The following is an 18,484-nucleotide window of genomic DNA, read 5'->3' as shown; positions in this document are numbered from 1 at the left end:
CATAATCAGCAACTAATTACAATTTATCAAGAAATATGTATATAAAACAAATTTTCCTTTGAAAACAAAGATATCTAATATATCTATTAGGATTAATATTGCTAATGCAGTGGTCTGCCAGGTCTGCCTAGTCCTACTGGAAACGTATCTTTATAATTTAGTTCAAACTCCATCCAGTATGCTCAGGGCCCATTCTTAATATGTAGTGTAGTGTCAGCTGGATTTGACTGGTCCTGGATAAAAAATAGCTTTTTTTTTTATTAAACCAGGCTGATTTGAAACATGTATATCATATAAATCACAAAAACAATGTGCCAACCATGTAAATTTATACCCACATCCAGAGTGTGGCATTCAGAACTGAGTGCATTAACACAGACCATCTTAATATACATTGGGTAAATGAAGTTGTGAAATCACATAATGCTAGAATGGGAAAACCACAGTGCTCTAACAATCTACCCCATGTTTGCCTAGTGTCTACGCTTCCCCATCTATTAACTAGTGTCTACTCTTTCTCCTTCATGATAGCTGAGGTTACAGGTTGCAGCTGGTATTGTGATGCATGTAAACTACATGTGAAGCTGGGGCAAAATTGCAAACAACATTGGATAGACATTAGATAATATACATCTACTATCTAACCATAGTGGTTTTCCAAGAACTAGCTATAGTTTTATACATTGCAGACACCAGTTAACTGAAATATATGCAATCTTGGGTGTGTCCTTTGACTAGGAAAAATCTTCAAAACCTCTAAAATTGCAAGCTGTTATATTGTTTGTTACATTTTAATCAATAATAATGCTGATCATACTATAACTTATTTCTAAGACAGTTTTGTGTTTAGAGTGAGATATGTAGCCTATATATTTCTGATAATGGTTGTAGCATTACAAGTACAGTAACTAAAAAGGTGTCACTGCTTCAATTCAAAGGACTTTTGTTAATTCTGTTTTTTTTTTGTTTTTTTTTTGCAATACTAGCAGGAACTCTCAGATATACCCGCCTCCCCTTAATATATCACACATTTTTATCAAATTTTATATGTTTAACAATGCTTACGATATTATTTATTTAAAAGACATGCAACTGGCAAATCATGTAAAGAGAAGGTTGCTTCAACATGTCATATGCAGGTTCAATCTTCTCAATCCGCAACTCATTATCATTTGCAATATTCCAATGCCACCTCCAGGGATCCAGTACGGACCATGCATGTGAATGAAGGAGAAAGGCCTTACATCAGACCTGGGCAAACTATCCGGCCCGTTGTGCGTCCCTGTCCGGCCCGCGAGAGGCCAATCATAAATGAAACAAATATCTATGTCGTGCGTGCAATACAACTGTGATGCTTTTATTTTGAAATCGCTACGTTTGTGTTAATTCCGTGTGGACGTATGTGCGCGTGTGTGAGCTGTGCGAGAAACAGTAGGGTAGGTAGGTGATCAGCGACAAATTAAGCCTGAATTTATACTTTCGCGAATGAACCTCCGCGAACGGCAGAACATTTACGTGACGAATTTTAATGTTGCATTGTGTTCCAGGTTTGAAATGTGCTGGAATTTAGGCTAAAGTACTTGAAAATGCTTGAAATTGTGACTGTATTTCGATTCACAACAAATAGCTGACTGAACAGGGTGGTAATTCCAGAAAGCGGATTTAGTGACTAAACCGGGTAAGTAAACTCAGAGTTAACGAAAACTCAGGGTTTTCCGTTCCAGAAACCGAGCTTAGAGAGAACCTGAGTCAGCTGGGAAATATTGAAATGGACCTTGAAAGTGCCGTAGAAGTGATTTAAAGGTAGGTTTAAGCCTGGTTTATACTTGACGTGGCGCGAGGGTCCGCATAATCGCGGTGACTCCGCCCGTGTGCGAGGGCCTCGCGCGCTGTCGATGAACAAAGTCATGTTTGCAGGGTTTATACATCTTTACAAGGTGGAATTAAAGCACTCGTACGTCACTTTCAAGGTCCATTTCAATATTTCCCAGCACGTTAAACTTAATTAAGTTAAATATTTATACATATACTCGAAATAATTCGCTTTTAATCACATTATTTAATGGTGGTTTATTTTCAAAACGCCCAATCTTAACGTCTTCGCTTTCTCTCATGTTTCGTCCTGGAATTACAAGAGGCTCATATTTGTTAACGTAATACAAGAAAACTGTTCAGTCAGACAGATATTTGTTGTGAAACGAAGTAGTTACAATTTCAAGCATTTTCAAGTATTTAGCCTAAATTCCAGCACTTTTCAAATCTGAAACAAAAAGCAACATTAAACTTGGCCAGGTAAATGTTCCTTCCCCTGTTTTTGAGGGGTGTTTCTTTACGCTAACACATATCGTTTCAGACAACACTGCACAGAATGTGATGCGGCAAGTATAAACGCCTCCGCCGTTCGCGGAAGTTCGCACGAGGTGGGTGGAGCCACCGCGATGAATATTTTGAATATAAAAAAAACCAGGCTTGTATTTTTCAGTTTTTTATTTGATGATCTAAACAAAACTAGCTAAATAAAAAATCGGATTCGGAGCCGAACTTGATTTTGATTTTTTAACTCGACCCATTTGTGTGCCCCGGAAGTTGTTCTTCATGGTCTTCGTTTGACTGCGGTAAAGTTGGTTTCACGTTTGCATATTCTGAATTCTTTCTTCAATAATAAGTGCCCAAATGTGCAAATTCTCATTTCTGGCAAACAAAATAAATACCTACAACTTTGTTTACGCCAGGAATATACATATTTAAGTTGTATACAACATTTTATTTAAAAAGTACTATTGTGACCACTACAACGTCTAAGGCACCGTCCACAAATTACATTAACACGGTTAACATGGACGCAAGTGGTGGTAGTAAAGGCCCCAGAGCACTGGGCACTCTGTTTGTTTTTTTTTTTTTTCTTCAATAATTTCAATATCTTTTCAATGGTCCATCATAAGAGCACCAAACAAGTTGTATTACACAAAGTGCATCCTAAATAACAATCTGCAACTTTTATATAGTTGTTATTTAGGATGCACTTTGTGTAATACAACGGGCAGTCATGGTCTGATTGTAGGGAACTGGTCTTGTGACCGGAGGGTCATGGGTTCAATTCCCAGGCTTGAGGCCATGACTGAGGTGCCCTTGAGCAAGGCACCTAACCCCAACGTCTCCCCGGGCGCTGGGCTAGGGCTGCCCACCGCTCTGGGCACATGTGATCCACAGCCCCCTAGTGATCACTAGTGTGTGTTTGTGTGTGTGTTCTAACTGCACAGATGGGTAAAAAGTGGAGGACAAATTTCAATTGCGGTGAAAAAAAAATCACAATTGACAAAATATGGCACATTTATAAGGGTATTTCTACCTTGCACCAATTTGTAGTGGTAAGTTTTTGTCTAATTATGTCAATAGCTTTTAAATGGTGCATCATAAGATCATAAAACAAGCTCTTATATATTAAGCACAATCCTAAGCAACCACCTATAAGTCAGATATGGGTATTTCTACCTCTTACCTAATAGTGGTGGTGAGCAGTGTTGCCATAGTTACTTTGAAACAGTAATCCGACTACTGACTACTTCTTTAAAAAGTAACTCAGTTAAGTTACTGACTACTTGCTTTTAAAAGTAACCAAGTTAGATTACTTTTAGTTACTTTCAGCAAAGGCTGATCCCCCGCCCCTATAACATGACTACCGGTTCTGCCAATACTCACTTTATTGACATGTATTTTAACCGGAACATCAAAAATGACACTGGCATTTGTTAACTTTTTCTTGAAATAGGCTTACATGTATTTTAAATAAAAAATAAATAAGACAGTCTTTCTGTTCAACTCCGCCCACTTACAGGGTTGCCAACTCTCACGCATTGAGCGTGAGACACACGCATTTGACCGTCTTCACACGCTCACATCCGATATCTCACGCAAAAAAAAAAATCTAGTTTATTTACCTCTGATCCACACCTACGATTCAATGAGGTACTAGTTCGCTCTGGCGCCAATCACCGGCAATCGATAGATCGCGATATAATACTGAATTTGGTCCATTTTACATCCCACCCGGTAACAATTTACGTTCGATTTGACGTTGTTTTTGAAGGTACACAGCACTCTGTCGCCAGCACAGAGTGTACAACGGACCTTAATGTTGTCATCCTTAGCCGAAATAATATCAAAATAATGCCTGTATTTCCAGCTGCTAAAGGCGAACCTCTCTCCTTCCATATTGTTTACATCTGACTTTGGCGCCGCAAAGCAGAGATGACGTAACCACGTAAGAAACGTGTAGCCAAAAAATAAGAATGAATACATATAACCTACGTTCCCCCGAAATGCAGAAATAGTAACGCACAATGTTTTAGATAAGTAACTTTAATCTGACTACTAGTTTTTAAATAGTAGTTGCGTTACACTACTCGTTACTGAAAAAAGTAGTCCGACTACAGTAACGCGTTACTAAGTAACGCTACCGGCATCACTGGTGGTGAGTTTTTTATCTTTTAATTTCAATAGCTTTTAAACGGTGCATCAGAACAGCACCAAACAAGTTGTATTACATTAAACCCATGATGACCAGCAACCTACAACTCAGATATGGGTATTTCTACCTCTTACCTAATAGTGGTGGTGAGTTTTTATCTAATTATTTCAATAGCTTTTCATAATATTCTAATTTTATGAACAGCACCTGTAAATACCCATGTCTGAGTTGTAGGTTGTTGCACTTTGTTTAATACAACTTCTTAGGTGGTCTTCTGATGGACCATTTAAAAGCTATTGAAATAACAAGACATCAACTGAGTACAACAAATTGGTGCAAGGTACAAATACCCATGTAAGAGTTGTAGGTTGCTGTTTAGGATGCACTTAATATATACTACTTGTTCTTCCCCATGACTGTGTGGCATACAGAACTAGACTGAGAGACCAGTTTTAGTTCATTAGCTATTTAATATTGTCTTCAATATTGAACCTTTTCACAATATTCAACTTTTCTTAAATATATCAGTATACGTGCAATGAATGAGTATAATATACAAGTTTCACCTTTTGAATGGAATTACTGAAATAAATAATATATCAATATCTGTGTAACATGGTGGGAGTCAGGGTTGGACACAATCGCGATAAAGAGCTGGCACCTACTTTAACGGAGCTAGTCTCTAAGTGAACCACGCGCATACGGAGAGTGCGCGACTTACGAGGCATACCGAGAACACACTTCACAGAAACACTCACGAAGGAATATAAAGGACCACAGCAATTATGAAAGGAAAACATGTTTATACAAGTATGAATGCTGAAATAATACAAAGCACAGAAAACACGGCAGAGACTAAAGTAAACGAGCACTACAAAACACGACAAATAACACCGGACCACTAGATACACAAGGGAACACCACTGTTGGTTGGTTTCACGTTCGCGTATTCAGAATTCGTTGCCTTAGACGTTGCAGAGGTGACAGCAGTTATTTTAAATAACATGTTATCTACAATTTAAAATACGCCTATTCCCGATGTAAAATACGCCTATTCTTGAGTTGTAGGTGGTTGTTTATGTTGCTAGAAACAGAATTTGCATATTTTGGCACTTTTGCTATAACTGTCTTAAAGCTATTGAAGAACGAATTCTGAATATGCGAACGTGAAACCAACTTTATCGCAGTATTTGACGCAACGTGCATGAAATCTCTGCACGCGTCTTACCACCTTCAAATAAATCTTTAATTAAACTAGTATGTGGTTCCAGTCCGATCATGTTGTCTATAACAATATAGATTATGTTCCAATGTCTAGGCTACAATCAGAGTAGAACAAGTAACACTGCAGTGCACTCCCGCACAAACGAAGACCACGAAGAATAAACATATCAGTAACTTCCGGGGCACACAAATGGGTCAAGTTAAAAAATCAAAATCAAGTTCGGCTCCGAATCCGTATTTTAATTTTGCTATTTTTGTTTGGATCATCAAATAAAAAACTGAAAAATACAAGCCTGGTTTGTTTTTTTGTTTTTATATTCAAAGCGAAAAACAAAATAATTAATAGTTTTTTTTTATTTTCCGATTTTGATTTTCAGTTGAATATCAAATGAACGAATGATACACGGATACAAAATGTATGTGTAAATTCAATATGAATAGATGTCTATCACATTGCAAATGTAAATGGATTTATTGCATTTGAATTTGAATTTTGAGCTCAAAATTGCTTGTATGAGTGGAACATGTAAATGCAAATGCGTATAACATTTTCATTTGAATATTGACACAGAAAAACTTCCATACGCCTTCTTGGACGAATCCCGGATTATAATCTGCCCACGTAGCGATATCGAAACTCGAAACCTCATGGTTTTATTCGTCACGACTCAAATATATCACGTCATCTGTAATAGGTTCCACTACTGTCTCTCTCTAGATCAGGGATACACAACATACGTGTATCCCTGATCTAGAGGGCGCCTCCGATAAATAATTTGGCCCGCCTTCTGGCTTTGTGCCTGAATTTGAACGATGAACCAGCAGTGTTGTTTTTTGGGCTACTTTTTAGTTGGGCTACCGCGGGAGTAAGTAAACATTAAGAATCGATCGCGACATAATTTGTCTCCATTTTACACTACTCGCCACTACTTTTGTGGGTTTTATAAGCTGGAAGCTCAAAATAAGTAAAAATAAACAAATAAATACTTGAAATCATTTCAATTGTGGGCCCTGAATCTATAATATATGAAAGATTAACTTTTAAAACTTCTTTCGAAAGTTTAACTTTTTTGAATGGAATTATAGAAATAAATTAACTTTTCCATGATATAACATTTTTTTGGAATCGCTCTGAAGCTAATATGCACACTGAAATATTTGATCATTTATCATATCATCATCATAGTGTTGAAGAACATTATCACACATTGCATGTTGTCCTTATGTCATGCAAGCCTAATGTAAGTGCACTAAACTAAAACTGGAGAATACCAAGCCAGAACTGTTTTCGAAAACCTAACATAGTGTCATGGGTCTACCTGAAATTTACATTGAATAGTCATTTATATCTGCTACAGACCATGACCTATTTGCATTTTTCCGCAGTGTGGGACTATAAACAACTTATATGATATATGATACTTTTGTGCTCTTTGCCAACCTTTAAAAGTGGCATAGTACATTCTTTTTTCGAAGACTGTTTTGGTAAAATTCCAGTTGCAGCTAAAACATTACAGAAGTAACCATTTTTCCAAATGAGTTCATTTTTACTTGTCTATTTTCACATCTAAAATCTTCACATAGTCTGCTGATATAAACAGAGCCACAGCACTTTCAATGCCAACCATCTCTGTGATTAAAATGCATTTCTTTTCAGTCTAGTTTGTAAAGATTGCTAAAAGCAATATCCTCTTCTGTCAGCAGAGGGCCACAATCTACAACTGGCTGTGCTTAGATTCTGGAAGTGTTATGAACATGTCAAGTCAAGTCAAATGTATTTGTACTGTATAGCCAGGGGCGGTTCTATTAAAAAAAAATTTTGTGGTGGCGAGAAGGGAGCAGGAATTTTTGAGCAGTGGCAAAATATAGCAGACGTATATATTCTGACTTTAATCACAGTTAGATGAGAAATAGTATGTACACAATACAAAAGGGCACGGGCTGCCATTTACAAACTCATACAGACAAACTTAATCTCATGTGATTAATGTCTTGCATTTGAGGTTTCTTGTGAAACAGTTCATATTAGGAATAAATGACCATATAATGTAATAAACTTAAATACTTCATAGGAGATATGGTAACTACTTTAGGAGGGCATTATCAAAGGAAAGGCATTAAAGTAAGACACAGGTGATGAATGGCAGATGTTTGAGAGGGAAAGTCAAGTTTTTGACTGTGTCAGAGTGGTTGCACTGCAGGAAGCATTTGTACAAGAACAAACTATTCAAAGAAAAATTTACCCATGAAAATCTATGGACTGAACTGTACTAAGGTGAGCATAAACACAATGTGGCAATAAAAGGGTGTTACGACCCCACGATGTCATGGGTCTTGGTTTGTGGTGTGGGGTAGTAGCATGTACGTAGTGGACAAAATGGAATTAAATAACGCTAAAACCAGAAGGATACGTAAAAAGAACTCTTTCCTGCAGAGTAGAAGAGCATTTTCTACGCAGCAAAACACTGAACAGACACGTACGTACAAAAATACACGATTAACCATAAACCAACCAACCAAGGAAAGGGGCAGTAGACGGCACCAAAAAAAGAAACAAACAAACAATTACAATAGGTTTCCCACACTACGTGTGTGAACCATAAATATACTACACTAAGGTAACAAAGCAAGACTCACACCTTACTAATAGAAATAAAGAAAATATATATGTACTGCTCTAACTAATCTCAAACAAAAAGTACATACACGGTGTACGCCTCTATACTGCTGTTTCTAACAAAGCATACCTGCGTGAGTGTTTATATGAGTGCGCACATGCTGCTATGCTCTTACTCCATTGTGGCGATTTTTACAACTCTATTCATGATAATTCATGACAAAAGCCATCGCACAAACCCTCATCTCTCACATGAGAATCATGAGCTACAGTTTCTCAAAGGTCTCACGCACACACAGTGGCAGACTTAGAAATTTTGGGGGCTCAAGGCGAATTTTGCTAGGGGGCCCATCAACATTAATATGCGAGAAATAAGTCCGCTAATCAGGGGGCCCATACAGTGGGCTGCAGTGGGAGGGGCCCAAGGCAGTTGCCTAGCCACGCCTCTATGCAAAGACCGCCTCTGTGCACACACACAACCGTAAAGGTAGAAATGCTCGTGTCGCCTCCCAGCGACTTCTAGCAACTCCGTCATGCAGATTATGAAGCCGAAGATCCGCCCCCTCATCCAAATCGCGATCTTCGATTGGCCGACAGAATCCACCAGTAATGAGGCAATCCACCTGTTAAATCAAAATTAACCGAAAGAGAAAACAACCTCCCCAAAATCCACAGTACACGTAACAAAGGGTCATGGCACTCAAACAGGTTTCTTATTGTTTTTTTTTTTTTTTTTTTTGCTCATAACACACATTCACCCCCATTAGACTGTTCACACACACACTAACATTTTAGCCTGGGGGAATATTTTTAGGTTAATTTGTTTAATTTTGGAATTTAGCAATAGATACATTGTTCACAAAATATTAAAACTCTGTCCCTCATCACACTTTCAAGTTTCTTTAATTATTCTTATAAAAAAAGGATTTTTTATATTTATTTGAAGAAGTCTAAGCAGTGTCTCATAAATACACCTTACAGCAAAATGTCAGTTTTTGTCATTTGTTGTTCTTTTTCAAGGATCTGTATTGGTCCCTATATTATTCTCATTGTATATGCTACCGCTGAGCACTATCATTCGTATGCATGGTATTAGCTTCCATTGCTACGCAGATGATACTCAGTTGTATATATCTTCTAATCCAGATGATATCAGTACTACTCTCAAAATTGAGAACTGCATCCAGGACATAAAAAGCTGGATGGCATCTAATTTTCTTCTACTAAACTCTGATAAGACTGAGGTGTTGATTCTTGGACCCAAAGCTGCTAGAAGAAATTGGACTGATATTCCCCTCACCCTAGATGGCTTTTCAGTAACACCTAAATCTACCGAAAAAGCTTAGGTGTCAGTATTGATTCCGATCTTTCATTTGACACACACATATATGCAACGTCACTAAGGCTGCCTTTTTCCATTTATGTAATATTGCCAAGCTGAGACACTTACTTTCATTACCTGATGCAGAGAAGCTTTTCCATGCTTTTGTCTCATCAAGACTGGACTACTGCAGTGGTCTTCTAATTGGATGCTCTAAACAGTCCATAAAGAAGCTACAACTTGTACAGAATGCTGCAGCTAGAGTCCTAACTAAGGCTAGAAAATTCCAACATATCCTACTCTCTCGGTGTTACACTGGTTTCCGATTAAATATCGAATTGAATTTAAAATTCTTTTTGTTGACCTATAAGGCGTTAAATGGCCTTGCTCCACAATATCTGAGTGAACTCATTGCACCCTATAATCCATCTCATCCAAGATTACAGTTGGAGGCAGAGCTTTCTCCTTTAAAGCCCCTCAGTTATGGGTCCAGCTCCAATCTGACATTCTGACACAGTTCCAATCTTTAAATCTAGACTTAAGACTCACCTATTTAATCAAGCCTTCAGTTAATCTGAGATGTCAATGCTGTCATCCAGCTGTGTCATGGCATCACTCTAGTTGGGACAATGACTGGGCTAGAAAGCAATGTCTCAGTGAGCTCTCATGACTGTGGTCACCTCTGAACCGCTCCCTTTAGTTATGCTGCTATAGATTAACCTGCCGGAGCCACATGCTAATCACTGGCACGTGAGCTACAATGGTTGTTTAAATTGATATGCAATACAGGTTGAGTATGTGGACATCTTGTTGCGTAATTCTACCTAAGACGATTCCATACAAGCACCTAGGAGATGGTCTGTCTTACGTGCCGATGCCGTGGTTGGATGTGCCATTGCTGCAAGAGGACGTGCTGATGCCAACTCCTACCTGAGGCTCACCATCTGCACTTAAGGGACTGCGACTACTTGCCCTGGGAACTAGAACCTTCCATGTAAAATCAACCAAAATTTAGATTGACCATCTCAGAATCCCTTCAAACTTTCCCCATTTGTAGGCAGATATGTTTCATGGAAAATCCAAAGTATTTCTGTTCCTTGTTCAATATTTCAAGAGTTACAGCCGTTTTTGTAACCCCCCATGACGCATCTTTTGCGAAAGTGGCTAAATAGCAATATTTGAATGTGAATGTCTCTAAAACTATTACAGCTAGAAGGCTGAATTTTTTTGTATGTAATTTATGTATATTCTGGTGCTGTAAGTCACATGTGTCAAAGTCAAGGCCCTTGACAAGAATTGATTATCTATGGCCCCATGGATGATATTTAATTACTATTAGAACCGGCCCGCAGGCCACAGCCTCCCGTTGGTGTTTTGCACGCACAAACACTACATTCCCCACAATGCAACGGTAGCCCGCGAAGTCACTGCAGCGCACACAAGCGGCGAGGGTCCGCGCGGCGAAAATGACGTAATCGCAGTGGCTCCGCCCGTGCGTGAGGGCATCGCACGCTGTCGATTCGCAAGGTCGTGCACCTCTCGAATTTTGTAACTGCGCGCACCAGTTAAACTTAATTAAGTTAAATATTTATACATATTGTCGAAATTATTTGAAATAATTCGCTTTTTTATTCACATTATTTAATGGTTGTTTATTTTCAAAATGCCCAATCTTAACGTCTTCATGTTCTCTCATGTTTCGTCCTGGAATTACAAGAGGCTCGTATTTGTTAACATAATACAAGATAACTGTTCAGTCAGACAGATATTTGTTGTGAAACGAAGTCGTTACAATTTCAAGCATTTTCAAGTACTTTACCATAAATTCCAGCACTTTTCAAACCTTTATTACTTTATTCATTTAATGTACAGGACATGTTTTCTTTGAATGAAGTTTGTTTTTATCTGTTTGCTTGTTGAAAAATATTTTCACTTGAAATTACTGACAGATCCATAAGAAAATATTGCTTTATTCATTTAAGCATTAAATAATATACACTGTGTTATGTCTTGGTTCAATAGGCTATGTGCAATCATTTCAATATGTTTTAATAAACATTGAACCAGTCCGGCCCTCGGCTTGTAGCAAATTTGGTTTTTTGGCCCTCGGTGTATTTGACTTTGACATCCCTGCTGTAAGTTGTGTTGTGTCAATAGAACAAATTCCCAAAGTTGGAAAAAAAAATCAACTAAGAGTCATATTCACCTGTCTTTATCTCATGGATTGAGTAGAAGAAGGCTGATCTATGTTTTACGTTTCAAAGTACTTCCAGTGGCAATGTTGAAGTAATGATTAAGTTGCCTGTATGTGATCCAATAAATATAAAACCTGACGCTGAGTTAGCAGATTCAAAAAAGAGAAGCTGAAAAACTACGATTGCTCCACCAGATGGCGCCAGATGGGGAAAGTTTGAAGGGATTCTGAGATGGTCAATCTATATTTTGGTTGATTTGACATGGAATGACCCTATAGAACTACAAACACAGACTTCTGCTAGTGGGCCGCCCAATGAAGGATGGGTTCCCTTTTGAGTCTTGGTCCTCCCGAGGTTTCTTCCTAATCTCCACAGTCATAGGGAGTTTTTCCTTGCCACTGTCGCCTCTGGCTTGGGATCTGGACCCATACGATTGTAAAGCTGCTTTGTGACAACATGTGTTGTAAAAAGCGCAATATAAATAAATTTGACTTGACTTTCATTCTCTTCTTCTCTCTCTCCTTCCACCTCATCTTCATTTACCTTGCTCAGGTGTTTATTTTCTATGTCTCTCGCCTTTCTCTTTGGTAGGAAAAACTATGTATGTTACCTTTCCTCTTCATTTCTGTAAGATTCAAAGTAACTTCACAATGTTTTCCTTGACAGACAATGAGTAAATATTAGCTTAACCTGCTTTACACTGTAACATGGTGGTACCAACAAGTAAACACAGCGTGTAAAAACCAGAATGACCCAAGTGCCGGCTCACGCTGACAAAAAGACAGGCAGTGATGTCAGTAACGCGTTACTTAGTAACGCGTTACTTAGTAACGCGTTACTCTAATCCAGGGATGTCAAAGTCAAATACACCGAGGGCCAAAAAACCAAATTTGCTACAAGCCGAGGGCCGGACTGGTTCAATGTTTATTAAAACATATTGAAATGATTGCACATAGCCTATTGAACCAAGACATAACACAGTGTATATTATTTAATGCTTAAATGAATAAAGCAATATTTTCTTATGGATCTGTCAGTAATTTCAAGTGAAAATATTTTTCAACAAGCAAACAGATAAAAACAAACTTCATTCAAAGAAAACATGTCCTGTACATTAAATGAATAAAGTAATAAAGGTTTGAAAAGTGCTGGAATTTATGGTAAAGTACTTGAAAATGCTTGAAATTGTAACGACTTCGTTTCACAACAAATATCTGTCTGACTGAACAGTTATCTTGTATTATGTTAACAAATACGAGCCTCTTGTAATTCCAGGACGAAACATGAGAGAACATGAAGACGTTAAGATTGGGCATTTTGAAAATAAACAACCATTAAATAATGTGAATAAAAAAGCGAATTATTTAAAATAATTTCGACAATATGTATAAATATTTAACTTAATTAAGTTTAACTGGTGCGCGCAGTTACAAAATTCGAGAGGTGCACGACCTTGCGAATCGACAGCGTGCGATGCCCTCACGCACGGGCGGAGCCACTGCGATTACGTCATTTTCGCCGCGCGGACCCTCGCCGCTTGTGTGCGCTGCAGTGACTTCGCGGGCTACCGTTGCATTGTGGGGAATGTAGTGTTTGTGCGTGCAAAACACCAACGGGAGGCTGTGGCCTGCGGGCCGGTTCTAATAGTAATTAAATATCATCCATGGGGCCATAGATAATCAATTCGCGGGCCGGATCTGGCCCGCGGGCCTTGACTTTGACACATGTGCTCTAATCTGACCACTTTTTTCAGTAACGAGTAATATAACGCGCTACTTTTTCCAGTGCAGTAATAAGATTAAAGTTACTTATCCACGTAACTGTGCGTTACTATTTTTATTTTCCCTAGTAAAAATATATATATTTGCTTTCTTCTTGGCTCAGTTCTACTTTTGCGTCTGACCGTAGCGCTCGACTTCGCACGCAGCGCGCGACCCTGTGAGAGCGCGAGCACGTTTTACAAGTCATTTTTTGCAGTGTCCTCCCGTAACGATATGTGGTAGTGTAAAGAAACACCCCTCAAAAACAGGGGAAGGAACATTTACCTGACGAATTTTAATGTTGCACTGTGTTCCAGGTTTGAAAAGTGCTGGAATTTTGACTAACGTAGCCTACTTTAAATTGCTTGAAATTGTAATGGTATTTCGTTTCACAAGTAGCTGTCTGACTGAACAGTTCACTTGTATTACGTTTACAAATAAATGCACAAATAATACCGTAATGTATTATATATAAACGTAATAATATAATATAATATAATATAAACGTAATGTCAGGAGATACTGTAGCGACTACTACTGCTCATGGTGAATTCACTAACGGACACTATATATTGATATGATCTATATTACTGGATTGGACATCACGTGACTTAGCATGCGCCACACAGGCGCCATTACTATGCATTGAGTTGTGCATTGAGGACCATCCATGGATGGACATAAACATTAGATCTAGCAGACAGTCACGTAAGGAAAACCAAAGAGGGACTCAATGTTTTGCAATAAATTGTCAAAAAAGTAAATGGGTCAGAAAGTGTGGACGTCTGAGAGGACCGTCATCTACAGCAGGGATATGTAGTGCTCACTGCCCACTGATATCAACCGTACACTGAAGAGGGCATGTTAGAGAAGGAGCAGTGCCACAGATTTTCAACCTTCCAGACCATATTAATAATAATAAATATTTTATTAAAGTTGATGAAATTCTGTAGCCAATGAGAAGTGGCTGCAATAAATGATTTTGAAAATTGTATATTTTGTGTCAGGTCAATTTATCTATGTATTTGTGGGGAACTGAATTGTGTAAGCTCTTTTCTGCTACTTGAAGGTAAAAAGAATGACAAATTTTGTCATAAATTTCAGATTCAAACTCATTATTTTCTCTATCATAATTTCATAATTAATTTCACCCACATTTAGTCATGTAGTGCTCAAAGATGCTCCTCCACACTAATGCCATCTCATATTATACTTGAACATATATAAGAGGTATTGCACTTAAAGAATTTATGAAAACTACAGCTGTAATGGGGAGAGTTGACAAATAAAGAGATAAACTCATAAATTTGACTTTCAATATCAGAATTGTGATCATAATTAAAACTTATCAAAGTTATTTATTTACAACTTTTTACCATAATTATGATTGAATATCAAAAACATGACATACATGTGTTATTTAGTTTTAGCCAGGTGAAAGAAAAGGGCTGTCAGGAACAGCACATGATACCCGTGTGATGCGGTTCACCTGTCGCTCATCGCCCCTCCCCTTTGCTACTATTTAAGCTTCCTCCTCTCTCTTCCGGGTTGCGAAGTATTGTTGCCATGCCACATACCAAGCGTTTTCTCAGTGTTACTGCTCTCCCGTGTACCGACCTCTGCTCTCCTCCTAGACCTCGTCCCCTGCCTAGTCCCTTTGTACCTCCTGGCTTCTGTCTCATCGGCGTGACCCTGGACTGTCCTGACTACGATCACATCACTCCTGCACTACACCCCCTGAACAGAGTTACTCGCCTGTTTGATCACTCCGTAATTGCTGTTTCAATAAAAGCGACTATTATCCGCACTTGGATCCTTGTCTGCCTGATCAGTACGTTACAAGGGCTTTATGCAGGGTTTTGTAAAAATTTTACCTAAATTGAAAAATTCCCAGACTGCTTATAAATTTATCTCTTGGGGTAATACTAAGTTTTACATATCACAACATTGGCAATATTCTAACCTTTAAGGTCCGTGTATCTTTTGGTCATTGGATTTTCCGTCTAGAAATGGGTAATAAAAAACAAGAAACGACGGATTATTTGATTTTTGTTTTAAAAAACAAAAAAGAAAATTAAAAAACAAAGAATTTCTCTTTTTCAGTGTCAAAAAGGGATAATTAAATTTTTAAAAATCATTTGAGTTTCATTTTTCATTTCGGATAACAAAAAACAAAATTACTTGAAAAATTAAACGAAAATAGGCTTGTTTATTCCTTTTCTGAGACCGGATGTTGTCATTTACGCGACAAGAAGAGGGCGCCAAATTTAACTGTGCCGGTGTTGCTTTAGCCCACAGCAAAATGTCTTTGGAACCGTTCTCGATTATGATTTTAGATATGGCAAAACAAGACCTGTCATCTACAGAAATCTCAGCGCAGATATCTGAAGTAAGTGGAGGAGCAAGAGGATGTTCTGCAAGAAACGTGAGGAGGTTTTGCAATGAAAATGGATTAAGTTTGATGGGATTACCTGACGAACATTTGGAGTTGGAGGTTGCAAAAGCTATAACCGAGGTAGGACTAGAGAGAGAGATGTAAAAACGAACATAATATGTGCATGCACACCTACAGTGTCTTCCATAAATAAATAAATAAAATAGCCTCAGACCTCCATTACTTATAGTCACAGTCAACATAATCCTCACACGGGTCTTTTCAACACATAATTCCAACTCAAAAACGCAAACTTATTTCATGATCGGCTACATCAGCTGGTATGCAGGAATGTGGAAATCATATTTATTTATATTCTAGACTGGACCAACATTTGGAAGAAGGATGATGAACGGGTATCTTGCCATGAAAGGAGTGTATGCTGCAGAGAAACGAATTTCATCAGCACTTAGAACTATACATCAGCCTTACCATGAAGCAAGACAGAGGGTATGTTACTGTTAGCTCCAACATTTTACATAATCAAGCATTGAATTTATTTATTTCTATTACCTAACGAGTGCATGATTTTATTTTTCTTATGTGTTTAGTTGCAGTTAAACACTTGATCTGGAGATATTGTAATCAGAATAAACTGCCTTAATTTTCAATTTATTTTTAGACAGACACAAAGAGACATCATGATGTATTTAGAAAGTGTGCAACTGATGCAGTGAGTAACAATTTTTTTTGTGTGTGAAATAGTTACATCATTTTCCTATCTCTGTTAGGGAGCCCGCAATCTCAACCCCATACCGTATCAAGCTGATTATATGGGTCAAAAGGTTCATCTGGACCAAAATGAAAAACTGACAATGTTTGGGGTCACTCATGTTGTAGCCATTGATGGCTTCAGCAAAAAGGTTGTTGCTCATTCTACAATGCCAATAAAAAACAACCTTGCCATCTATGAGGAGGTTTTCAGGTAACAGTGAATGCATTATTGTAGAAACAATAAGGATTGCACACACATAGCAACCATCAATAGAGAATATATAACTGTGTAATAACTGTTGAACATTTACACTATTATGATGCATATTACCATGAGAAAATAAACTTGTCCATTTTACACAAAATAAGATTTTTTCATCCAATAGGCCAGCAGTACTTACCTATGGTATGTGGGACCAGGTGCGAGTGGATCATGGCAAGGAGTTTTATTTGACGCTGTTCATGCAGGAGCTGTTGTCATCTCACCGACATAACCAGGAGCGAAGCCCTTATTTACAGACTTCATCCACAAGGGTATTTTATAGTTTGTTTGGTTGCTTTGGCAATACTCTTATAAGCCAGCTTTTATTAATAATATCTTTATATTTACTTCAGGCGCATACTGTTTTCTTGCATGCACAAGACAAATTGTTGTTAAAATGTTAGAGTACTTAAACATAGAAAATCAACCATGGCCAAGAACAGGGTTATTTTTTAAATCTGGTTACAACTTAAACTGCAGTAGCAACTACACTGGATTTAATTCAAACTTTATGTTCTACTTGATTATGAGCATTTTGATTTTATGTAACTGTATTTGGGAAAGCAGACTTACAGGTAAATATTTAAATTTACTATCTCAGCAATCAATATGCAAAATTATTGCAGAGCTGGTAAATGTACAGATTTTCTGAGAATTCTGAATGACTATTTAACCTAAATACATTATATTTTTCATATATCCACTGGAATAAGTTGACTCATTACACATCTTTTGTGCAAATACAGAATCATATAGTTGAACGAATCTGGCCTGAAGTCAACAATCGTGTCAACTATCCACTGAAGACAGCTCTCCTGCAGCTGGTGGATCAAGAGGAACTAGACATGAATGACAGTCTTGTGAGATATTGTGTGTCTAACCTGACTGGCCGCTTGTGCGAAATTGGTGTTAAAAGGCTGGTGGAATCATGGAATGCCCATTACATTCCAGGTGAAGTTAAACAGTGTTTTCAAGATTACAATAATTACAAGACTTTCACAAGTTTCAAAACCATTCTTTATTTTTCAGGTAAAGGTATACCAAATGACTTGGCTCGCCAAGGGTGTCCCAAAAAAATACCACTGGAGCTGCTGCCTCATTCAGCTGAAGCAGCAGACCTTTACAACCAACAGCTGGGCTCCTCACTGACCCCACATTCAACTTTCGGAGTTGATCCTTTTTCTTCTGAACAGGACAAGATTACAGTTGAGAGCCAGTTTGCTGAACAATATTCAGACATTTCTGAATTATTCTCTAGAGCAGTGAACAATGACTTTGCTCCTTACAAACAGGCATTGCTCTGTCTTATAACCACAACTCAGCGCAATGTGTGAAAGTTATTAGCTCTTTATAACTTGTAACCAAAAACCCAAAGTGGCATAATACAGCCCTAACGTGTCAATAACATTTACACTATTAAGTCTGACCCACATGTTTGAACCTTTAAAGCAAACTTAAACACAAAATGGCTTTTGAACATACTTGTGTG

At 37.9% G+C, this 18,484-nt stretch overlaps 1 protein-coding gene across 1 annotated transcript; it reads left to right on the top strand.

The window, feature by feature from the left end:
• The first annotated feature begins 15,659 nt into the window (after window positions 1–15,659).
• On the top strand, window positions 15,660–18,337 carry LOC143491565 (uncharacterized). Its single transcript, XM_076990720.1, has 6 exons — window positions 15,660–16,100; window positions 16,341–16,469; window positions 16,751–16,944; window positions 17,120–17,267; window positions 17,742–17,946; window positions 18,025–18,337. The coding sequence occupies exons 1-6, from the start codon at window positions 15,816–15,818 to the stop codon at window positions 18,327–18,329; spliced, it is 1,266 nt and encodes a 421-aa protein (XP_076846835.1). The 5' UTR covers window positions 15,660–15,815; the 3' UTR covers window positions 18,330–18,337.
• Window positions 18,338–18,484: the final 147 nt, after the last annotated feature.

Source organism: Brachyhypopomus gauderio, unplaced genomic scaffold (assembly GCF_052324685.1).
Source record: "Brachyhypopomus gauderio isolate BG-103 unplaced genomic scaffold, BGAUD_0.2 sc77, whole genome shotgun sequence".
Classification (NCBI taxonomy): domain Eukaryota; kingdom Metazoa; phylum Chordata; class Actinopteri; order Gymnotiformes; family Hypopomidae; genus Brachyhypopomus; species Brachyhypopomus gauderio.
The sequence above is the reverse complement of the archived record's forward strand: the minus strand, read 5'-3'. Positions and strand labels throughout refer to the sequence as shown.

Bases quoted from the DNA above. Each gene is read 5' to 3' on its own strand.
- LOC143491565 (XM_076990720.1), top strand. From the start codon at position 15,816: ATGTTGTCATTTACGCGACAAGAAGAGGGCGCCAAATTTAACTGTGCC. The intron at 16,101-16,340 runs GTAGGACTAGAG...TTTATATTCTAG, and splicing joins TTGCAAAAGCTATAACCGAG to ACTGGACCAACATTTGGAAG. The intron at 16,470-16,750 runs GTATGTTACTGT...TATCTCTGTTAG, and splicing joins ACCATGAAGCAAGACAGAGG to GGAGCCCGCAATCTCAACCC.